The sequence below is a fragment of the Physeter macrocephalus genome, chromosome 12 (genome assembly GCF_002837175.3).
Source record: "Physeter macrocephalus isolate SW-GA chromosome 12, ASM283717v5, whole genome shotgun sequence".
Taxonomy (NCBI): Eukaryota; Metazoa; Chordata; class Mammalia; order Artiodactyla; family Physeteridae; genus Physeter; species Physeter macrocephalus.
The window spans coordinates 25,533,898-25,545,059 of record NC_041225.1 but is presented as its reverse complement, the minus strand read 5'-3'; the positions used below and the strand labels follow the sequence as shown (position 1 = coordinate 25,545,059).

The following is an 11,162-nucleotide window of genomic DNA, read 5'->3' as shown; positions in this document are numbered from 1 at the left end:
CATACCACAAAAAAAAAAAAAAAAAAAAAAAAAATAATGGGTGCCAAGAGTTAATGGGTGCAGAAAGAATTTTCTCTGGGTTTCTCACTTCTTAGTCCCCCTTCTTGCTTCAACGCCCATATTACAGAGTCCTTTGGTGTTTAATATCATTTATTCAACACTACTTATTCAAGCAAATTATGTAAGTACACGCATGTAGGTTGTCGGTCTTTTGCAGAATGCCTTACTTCTACAAACTGCAGGCTCCGTGGCTATGTGAACGGCCATGCACAGCTCTGACTCTCCGCCCTGAGCTGTTCCTCCTCCTCTTCTTCCCAGGAGGCTTGCTGTCCCCCTGCTCTGGGAGGTACCCTTTCTTGTTTGCTAACAGATTGAAAGAGGCCCTGTTGTCAGCATCGTGACACTTGCACCAAACGGCTGTAGCTGTAAAGTAGCACTAGGACTTTCCCATTTACACATTTTATGTCTAAAATCTTGAGGTTTTACAAGGTTATGATATTGCAAGTTGATCTTCCTCACTTCCTTCAAAGACTAAACAAGATGCAGTGATTTCCGTGCTTTTACAATGAGGAGGAAGGGGCGTGGTTGCCATATCACCTGAGAACTTCTACTGAAGGCTTTGCACCTACAGGTGTCGGGCACCGTTTCTGCCTCCCCTGAGAAGTTCCTAGTCTAAGTCATCCGAGCCCAAGCGTCCCCTTTCTCATGTTCCTGAACAAGACAAACGTAGGGAGATATTTTTAATCATCCACGTCCAAACAGCTCCTTTGAGTAGCTAATTTGGAATTACAGCAGCTTAGTTCAGAAAATATAGATTCTAACATTAATATTCCTGGGTATTTGGAACAGGAAGCAATGCTGAGATGGTGACGGAAGCCCAGGGACAAGGCAGTCAGTGGAAGTGAGATCAGAGAACTGGGTCCCCGCTTAGAATTCTCCCTGCAATGCTGCAGCTGCGCCCTGCGACGCCTATCGGGCCTGGTCCCGGGCTTGTCTGGTAGCTCGAGGGCCGAGTCCCACAGGTTGATACAGAGTTGCTCTTGAGGCCATTTATCCTAATGAACTGTGCTATCCTACCAAGCAGGTCCTGACCCTATCATCACACAGCTTTTAAACACATCCTTAGCACATGAGTCATGTGTTGAGCATTAAGAACAGATAATGTTAACGTATCAGCGATGGGTCTCACTGGACACTCCACTTCCCATGCAGCATGAAGCCACTGAGTTCTAGGTGTGTTTCTTCACATGAATGCCCTACAAGTGAATTGTATTTCTACTCGCAGATTTCTGTGCTTTGAGATGATTCCAGGTGAATAGAAGCACAGAATCTCTATGATTAAAAAAAAAGTCTTAGAACATTAATGAAAAAAGATAAATGTTCAAATGTTGTGGAAAGCACAAATATCTATGCAAACACTAGCATCATCGTTAGGAGTGTGGTCATCATCGAAACTCACCTCTCTTTAGCCCTCTGGTAGATTGAGCATTCCAAGTCCCTAATTCAAGTTACTTTTCTAAACTAAGAATAAGAGGAGACTCAGAAAACACAAGGAGTAGTAGAGCTTTTGACCAGAACATGACGTTTTGACTGGTTACTTCTCATTGCCTTTGAAAGGAATTTGGGTAACACATAGACCAATGGTTCTCAAACTGGCTACATATTAGAATTATCCTGGGAACTTGAAAGAATGATAATGCCCAGTTCCCTTTCAAAGTCCTCTTACCATTTTAATAAGTATTATTTGAAACCCATCAGTCAAGTAATTCTAGAAATTTTAAGAAGGAAGAAATTATGAAGAAAATCTGATTCAATTCCCTCCATTAATAGATGAGAGTCAAGGGAGTTGCCAAAGTCCTGTAATGATTTAGAGACACAGCTTGGTCTAGAACCCAAGTGAGTTTGCCCTTAATCAATTTTCTTCAAGAAGCAATATCTTTTGTGCAACCCTTTAGCAGAAATCTCTTTCTCTTCATTTTCTAGGCTATTCACAATGTTAACCAAATATTAGTTAGAAGGAATCCTCTATTGATACAAGAGCAATTTCTTTTATCTCTTGGTAAAAGAGGCTATCTCTGGGAACTTGGCACAACCTTCTTTCAATTAAGAAATCTCTTTAAAAATGGCAATAAAGTCATTGATGGAAAATATGGGCTTCCTGGTTAAATTCTGTAAGTCACACAGCCTGTGGTCATTTACATCTGCTGCCCTTGGCTTACACTTGGGCGCCTGCCAAGTGGGTTGTTCCACAGTTGAAATTCCTTCAGGATTTTGTCTTGTTTTCTTCTCTGTAGCCCATAATATCTATCTCAATGCTGAACACATAATGAGTCACAATTTATCATCTCTCTTGTGCCTGACTCTATGACAAGTTTTCAGGGCATAAACATGAATAAGACAGGGTGGATATACGTATATGTATAGCTGATTCACTTTGCTGTGCACCTGAAACGAACATAATATTGTAAATCAACTATACTTCAATTTAAAAAGGTTAGAGTCCAGTGCACTCAATAAACAATTATTGACTTGAAGTAATTTAATTTCACTGCTTAGGGCTTGAATTCTTATACTTCCAATTCCTATCAGTGTTCCTTTGAGCAAGTCATACAAATGGTGTCAGCTTCAGTTTTCTTGTAACTCACAGCAGCTAATGGATATTTTTCAATATCTAAGTGCTTTATTTATTTTTACTCACTTATCACATCAGATCTATGAGGTGGGGGGTGGCAGTATAATTATCCCTATCTTACAGATGAAGAAACTGAGAATCCTAGGGGTTTTTTTGTTTTGGTTTGTTTTGGTTTGGTTTTGGGGGTTTTTCTTGGTTGCGTCGGGCCTTAGTTGCAGCACGTGGGATCTTTGTTGAGGCATGCGGGATCTTTCGCTGCGGTGCACGGGCTCTTTGTTGCAGTGCATGGGCTTCTCTCTAGTTGTGGCGTGCGGACTCAGTAGTTGTGGCACGTGGACTTAGTTGCCCCATGGCATGTGGGACCCTAGTTCCCCGACCAGGCAGATTCTTCACCACTGGACCACCAGGGAAGTCCCAAGAATCCAAGTTTTAAGCAAGTGAAAGAGGCAGAATTTGAATGCTCTATGCTTCTAATCACTGTTATACTGCCTTGAAATGGGTGTATTCAAAGAGCAACAAAAGGTCACTGTGGGCATGAAATGAACTAATTTATATTGAGTGCCAAGCAGAGTGCCCACCTATATAGTAAGCATTCAATCATATTTTTACGATTATTATGATGATTATTTGGCAATGCAAATAATGCTTCCTAGCCACTAAAATTTTCCTCTGAAACCTTATTTTATTCACCATGAAGGAGCCTTTGGTTTTGACCACCTTTCATCAGAATAATTCCTCCTCTCACATTGCCCAATCTTGTGGTGTCCTACTTCAGTCACAGTGCTAAACAGCATAGGAGATTTGAGGACAGTCCTCAAAAGGAACTGTTGGAGTCCACACTTGCTAAATGATATATAATAATAATTATTATTAAGCGTGTCATATAGTAAGTACTCAACGAATATTTGATATTTTAAAAAATCACAGTGTAATTTATTTCAATTATGTGCATCATGGCATAAAAATAACCTAACGTTTATCAGGAGGTTGGATGATAAACATATGAAACAAACCCATAGTAGAATAGGATACATCCATTAAAATATAACAAAGTAGATTCATATTTATTTATGCCGGACCTTTCAAGGGTATACTTTAAGTTAAAAAGCAGATCACCCAACATCCCTTTTGGTATAATCTCATTTTTATCCAATTATATATTTTATGTAAGATTCAATAAAAAGAAGCTTAGAAAAATGACTCATTCAAATGGTAGTGATGTTTGCCTCTTAGGTTGTGGACTTAAGATGCCTTATATTTTCCTCGCTACAATTTCTGTTTTGCTCATTTTCTCTATATTAGTATGTATTATATTTATAATTAGGAAAATAAAGCTATATTACTCTGAAAAAATAAAAAAATATTTCTAATTAAGAAAGAAAAGTGTTATAGGAGTAAATATAATGAGATGAAAGAGGAACATAGTCATAACAATCTTTAGCTATGTTTAGTTTTTAGACAAGAAATTAGCCTTTAGCTTTCAATCTCTTTGAGCAGACAAAATCTTGGTCCAAACAAAAACACCTAAAGGGCTTCCCTGGTGGCGCAGTGGTTGCGCGTCCGCCTGCCGATGCAGGGGAACCGGGTTCGCGCCCCGGTCCGGGAAGATCCCACGTGCCGCGGAGCGGCTGGGCCCGTGAGCCATGGCCGCTGAGCCTGCGCGTCTGGAGCCTGTGCTCCGCAAAGGGAGAGGCCACAACAGTGAGAGGCCCGCGTACCACAAAAAAAAAAAAAAAAAAAAAAAAAAAAACCTAAAAATGCAGCGAAGCCCACACTGCACTCGAGCAAGCATCAGACTTCACAGGAATTCCAACGGGCACGTGTGTCGTCAGGATATTCAAGTGCATAAAGCTGATACAAAGCACTTCTCTGCTGACGCACAGCACAGCACAGGTGCTTGGAAGATGCGGTTGGCTGTCACGGAGAGCCATCTGCTGGAGGAGCAGAGAATCTCTCATCTATGAACCTGTAACCAGGTGAGCAGCCTGGGAATGTTGAGAGGGTGCCATGGCCTTCGCTCATGTCACAAGAGCTGCCGCCTTCTTCTTATGACTTGAGAAGCAGGTGTTTTGTTTGTATTTTAACGTGAGCTGAAGAGAGAAAAAGAAGATAGGTCCAGAGGCTTTGCTGGAAGAAGTCCTTGGCAGGTGCATGTTGGACTAGTGTCAAGGGTACTTCTGGGAATGACAGTTACCTCCTGAAGTTTGAGAGAAGTCACCTGCAGAAATGTGGGCCCTATCTTGCCTTACGTGCTTTCGTATTTGGACTTAAAATTCCCCAAGGTGTTGACTCAGCACTGACTTCATTTACTGAGTGTTTGGAAGCCACATTGTAACATGTTGGCTGACCAGTAGGATCCTTTCCAAAAAAATGACCACCTAGACTGTATTTTCATGGGAGATTACACCTTCTGGCTTATAAATGCAAATATCTTAAACGATAGACCTCACGGTTGCAAATTGTAGGTCTTATGCATCCTCACAGGAAAATAAACGTGCTCTAGGAGTGAAAACTTTACAAGCTGATTTTAAAATAGGTTGGCAGCCGACATAAAATTTCAACACAGCTTTAATCAAAAAATATGTGCTAATAAATTGGCAGGGAAACTTGAAGTGAATAAATCCTATGAACATGACAAGCAGACCACAAGCTGCAGCTCCTGTGGCTAGAGCTCTGAAGACCAGCTCCCCAAAATTTCAGTCCCCTTGAGGGGTACATAGGAAGCCAACCTGTCCACCTGAAGAAACAGAAGGCGGCCAGTTTACGATGCCTTAATAGTTTGGCTTTCCTGGACAGGGCCGTCTTATCAGCCCAGTATTCCTATGTGCTGTTTTTGTGTTTAGTAAAATGGACATTTTTCTATGCTTTTGTACGCATTTTGCTTATATGTCATATTTCTAAGGAGTGGCCATCATACCTCTGACTCCAGGGTTACAACTCTACAGTAATTTCCTTTCATCAGACCAATGTTTCTATGATTATCGGCAATTGCCTTTAGCTCACAGAATAGTCACAGACACGCAAGCAAAATATCAAGGAACCTGGCTCTAATTTTAAACTCAGTAAACGTCCTGTTCCTACATGTCCACAGCAATGGATTTTGATCACCAGAATTAAAGGTGCAAACAAGTCCAGATATTTCTCGGTTTCCAAATCTCCACTGGCCTCTGTTAAAATGAATATGGATGTTCTTCCTTCTATTAATAAGCTCCCTATCCTAATGTGTTAGGTATAGAGTGGGGAATCTAGAAGTGGTGAACAGATTTAACTACTATGATACTGGAAGAAGTGGCTCATATTTCAACTCCTGGAAGAGTTTTCCTGGAGTCAGGATTGGTAAACTCCAGGAGCAAAACACTGAGCTCAGGGTACGCCTACCTCCGATTGGTTCATCCTTCAACCTGTACAAGAGTCAGGGTGGTTCCTTCTATCATTTCTTTTAACCTTCGAGGAGGGCACATCCTGCATGTCTTTCCTTTCAACTCTTCACTGGACCGTGGGTTCATCAGTGTACTTATCCCTAAAGATGTTGGAGCATAACCTCCCACTCAGATGTGGGCCGTATATGATGACTTCCCTCAAAGAATGTGTATGCAAAGGGGGGAAATGTTAACTTTAAGTGAAGAAAGCCGATAAACATGACCTCAGCCAGGTGATGTAGGTTCGCGTCAACGAGACGTTGTAGTGACTGTGTGCACTCGTGCTATGATGTGATGAAAATTGTACTTTACCTCTGGGGTCTTCCTCCCAAACCACGTGACCCCAAGTTAATCATGACAAAAGGGCATACAGGTTCTAATTAAAGGAGATTACACAAAATACCTGACCAGCACTCCTTAGCGCTACAAGGTCATGCAAACAAGGAAAGTCTGAGAAACAGTCACAACCAAGAGAAGCTTAAGAAGAAATGATTACTAAGTAATTTGATGTTCTGGCAGGCTGTTGGAACAGGACATTAAGAGAAAGCTAAGCAAATCTAAATAAAGTGTGAACTTTAGTTAATAATGATGTATCAACATTTGTTCATTGATTGTGACAGATGTACCGCTAGCGTAAGATGTTAATAGTAGGAGAAACTGGATATGAGGTATACGAAAGCTCTCCGTACTGTCTCTACAATTTTTATAAACCAAAATCTATTCTAAAATAATAATTTTATTGCCCAATCTTCGCATACACGTGGTTGCCTAGTACATCCCTTTAGAAAGCACCTTTGGGAGCGGCGTCAGCCAGGCCCCGGCGCGCTTCACCCAGCTGCACGCAGCCGACGGGCCCGTGTCGCGCTGCCTCCGTGCAGCTCCCCGAGCGGGGTCTGGAGACACGGCTGCAGCGAGGCCGGCGCCCCAGTGGCTGCGGCACCCGCTCTCCTGCCCTGGGACACCGCAGCGCCGCACCGTCTGCACTGCTGCTTCCGGCCCCCCGGGCTCGGGGTCAGCCCTTGACCCTCCGTCCCTGGCGCCACCTGTGGCCGCACCTCACACCCTGGGCCGGGCCACGGCTCTGCCCTGCCAGCCCTGGGCCCATGCTGCCGCTGTGTCCCACACCCCCCTGGGACCCGGCTCTGTGGGTGATCTGCACACTCTCACGCCTCAAACTCAGGCGCCAACACCATGGCACCTGTCCCTGGGCCGAAAGCTCCAGACCCACAGAAGTTCCCGGACTTGGCTCTGCTGCCCCTCTGAGCCCTGCTACGCCAGACCCAGTGCCAAGAGGGATCCCTTGGCGAGAGCTTCCCCCGCATGGGAGAAGAACAAGAGAACACAGCAGCCTTGGCCACCCAAGCTACTGTAGGCTCCCACAAGACCCCGAAGCCTGGGCCACCGAGACCCCTGCAGCGTGCGCCAACGTATACTTGGGCCAACGGAGCCATACGAAGACTTCATACTCCGCTGGGCCCTCCCCAGGCCCGGGGATGCTGTACCCCTCCCAGCCGGTGCCCTCTCTTTCCCCACCAAACACCGTCCCAAAGGGCCTGGAGAAGCGACTCCTCCCTCAGGTGCACAGTTGTGAGAAAACCATTGTCACAGGGGCGATGAGGACTGGATATTCGTTGTGACTACTGCATGATGACTTTGACCTGTTCTGACGACAGACCCTTACATCCACAAATGAAGGAACGCAGCAGGTGAATCCGGCCGACATTCCCATGAATACGTCAGCGCCTCTGCAGCGACAGAAAGGCAAAAACACTTCCAAAGTTACACCAGAAGGAGACCAGGAGTTCTTCCTGTTCCATAAGCTGTAGAAATGGGAAACAAATCTGTGTTAAGTCCTAGTCGTGAACCATTCTTGTCTGGGAATTCAGCCACTGGCACCGTCTTTCTTGGGGAGGGAAGGAGACTCCATCCGCAATCAGTTAATGTTCCCTCTGAAGTGGACGGTGGAGGAGAGCTCTCCTTGCCGGGGTGTAAACACCAGGACTGTTTCAGGTGCATTAAGCCGTTGTTCTAGCTTTTAAGCAAACGTAGCCCTCACTCGTTATATAAACCTTACGCCAGAAAACACTCTCATTCCAGCAGGCGGAACATAAATACCAAGCCAGAGGGACCAGAAGAGACCAGGCAAATACAAAATTAAACACAGCTGTTTGGGAACCAACATTTCAAACCATGGGATGTTAGGCGTCTACTGATGTCTAGTAAACGAAACATCTGTTAACAGGTTGTTAGCAGAGTGTGACAAAGAGAAGTTAGACTGCAGTGCCGTGGTATAAAGTGAAACCTGGCATGATTATTTTCACACTGCTGAGCTCTGCCCCACATTCTCTGAGACTGCAGGAGAGAGACCGTCTCCCAGCAGCAGTGTGACCCGCCCCCCAGGGGCAGAGCCTGTAAATGTCTGCGGCTCTCTGCGGCCCCCAAGCCCATCGCAGAAGCATTCTGAGTCCTACATCCTGACTTCTGGGTTACACACGCACATGCGTGTGTGACACAGAGGACTTTTTGGTGGAAACCGTCAGCATCTGCATTAGCACCTGGCTCCTTCCTTGTCAGGAGCAAAGACTCTTTAACTGAGCGGTGTGAAATAAGCGCTCCAGAATCTGACAGACTTGATGTGGGTCCTGACTCACCATTTAAAATGAACTGTGTGATTTTAGTTACAAAAAAGTCTCATGAAAATGCCACTGTTATCTCTAGGGGTCCCATACTAAAAATAAATCAACAATGTGTGGGGAACTACTATAAAATATAAAACTAAATAAAACTAATATAAGAACCTACTGTAGAGCACAGGGAACTCTACTCAATAATGTGTAATGGCCTATATGGGAAAAAAGAATCTGAAAAAAGAGTGGATAGACCTATATGTATAACTGATTCACTTTGCTGTACACCTGAAACTAACACAACATTGTAAATCAACTATACTGCAATAAAAAATTTTTTGAAAAACCTTAAAGGAAAAACAAATGAATAAATGCAAAACAACAACAGCAATGCATGGGGAAAAGCAAAGCAAATTTCACCTTATGCTACAGTGTCAGAAGTTTAGTTACCAGAGTATTTGTTAAACTAAATAATAATGAGTGTTTTTACTGCCTCTGTGCCCATCACTGTGCTAACCACAAGATATAGAACATATAAACAAAATCAAACATGACCTTTTCTTCATACATGAAGAAAGGGCAGCTAAAGTTCTGGTACATTCTTAATTCTGATCTTTGGCTATCCTATTTATATCTCAAAAGTGGAAAAAAATCTTGCTGACCAAATATTATTACCTTTCTATTCAATACATGGTAAAGAATACGTTTAATATTTCATTTCACTTATTCAACAAATATAATTCTAATCCAACTCAAGTTTATGCTGGTCTTAATTCTACCCTACTTCCTTTCCCTGAAAACATCATGAAAGGACAGTTTTGCTGGTCAGCACAATGTATTACATTTGGAGTATTAGGAGTTATAGTTTTCTTGGTTTTACATCAGAAAGTTAAAGTTTAAAAGCTGTCTGAAAAATAGAAAATTGATTTATGCCATAATTCTCTATGCCCTGGTGAATATGAGTTGATTTAACGTCAAAAATGAAAAAGTGAACAAAGTAGTGTTGCGGTAGCTGAGAACTCAGAGCTAGTGGGCTGGCCCAGGGCATGTGCTTTCTCCAAAGCCCAGAGATTTATTCGGTCCACACAGCAGGGCTCCGTAAACCTCTGACGCCGCTGTCTGGTCTCTGCAGTGAAGGAAAGGAGTAACCGAGGGCTTTTTAAAAAGGTAACAGATTCCCTTTGAATATAATACTCAGTAATGGGTTTGAGTTAGAAAATAAACTTTCCCCCGATTTTAATGTATTTTGCATATTCTACCAAGATCTTAGAGCAAATGGTGTCACAATGAAAGGGTGCTGGCCCTGCCGTCAGGGAGACTTGGGCTTGAAGCCCCGCTCTGCCACTTAGAGCTAAGTGACCTTGGCAAGTGACACTCTGAATTTGTTTCCTTCCCTGCAAATCAACAAGTAGAATACCTAATAAATTATAGTTGGAGGACTGAATGAGATAAAGTATGTAAACCAGCTGGCACGTAGTGAGTGCTCAGTAAATGGTATACTAATTACCATTGATGTTTACACATTTTAACATTTTTAAATTCTGTATAATGTACATAAAATTTATCTTATAAGTGTCTCTTCTTTGTCTTCCAAGTTTCTGAGGATGAAAATATGATGATTAATTTCAGAGAAAAAAATAGTTTTTGATTATTATTGGCCTAAATCAAAGTAATTTATATCAAATAATATATAATCTTTCACTCAGGGGAATCAGGGTTATTTTCAACCTGACTCATAGAGGCTAATAAGCAGGGGAGGAGGTTTAAATCACTAAATGATCTTACCTTTCGTAAGGTCTTACCTTCCGTAAGGTCTTACCTTTAGTAAGGTCTGCTTATTTTATTCAAACTATATTACAAATGTGTTTTTTAAATAAAAATGGCATTCGCCAAAATGCTAGAATCTACTGAACTCCCTGTTTGTTCCTGGGGCATTCTTTAGTGCAACAACTCTTTCAACAAGTTCTAAAGGATAAGACATTTTCAGTCCTGGGACTTAAAAAAATACTGTTCACCTAATACAAATATAGAGTTGAAAAGCTTTTTAAGTCAGATATCCAGATGTTTTGTCTACGTAAATGTAAACAGCTAACAATTTGGAAACATCCCCATACCTGAAGGAAATTTTTTTTTTTTTTTAGTGTTTAGTTTCCATTAGATTCTTTGGATTAACATAGAAATGATCAATGATTAATGTCAGCGAGGAACATTTAAAATGTTGGTCCTGCCTTACTAGGCGGTACTGATTCTTGTATCACATTTGAGTTGCTTTCAGGAAACCAGAAAAAGTATTAATTTTGCTAATTTCTTAGCAGTTCTAAGTAAGCCTGAAAGTCAAGATGAATTAAGGATGAAGAGTCTCTCGGTATTTGGATAAGTTGACAGTCAACCTGTGAGTCATTACTTAAAAGGCACACCAATTACATGTGCGTACAACCAGCTTTTCCAACAAACACAGCCTCTTCCATTTCCCCTGATTTTAAG

At 42.3% G+C, this 11,162-nt stretch overlaps 1 protein-coding gene across 2 annotated transcripts in view; it reads right to left on the bottom strand.

Annotated features, from left to right (window-relative positions):
• ACP1 (acid phosphatase 1) overlaps positions 1-8,503 on the bottom strand; it is a 105,560-nt gene extending 97,057 nt beyond the window's left edge. For both annotated transcript variants that reach the window (XM_007118745.4, XM_007118744.4), the window contains exon 1: positions 8,496-8,503. In XM_007118745.4, the coding sequence (XP_007118807.2) occupies positions 8,496-8,499 (4 nt within the window). In that variant the 5' untranslated portion in view covers positions 8,500-8,503. The remainder of the gene's footprint in view (positions 1-8,495) is intronic.
• Between the last annotated feature and the right edge of the window lie 2,659 nt (positions 8,504-11,162).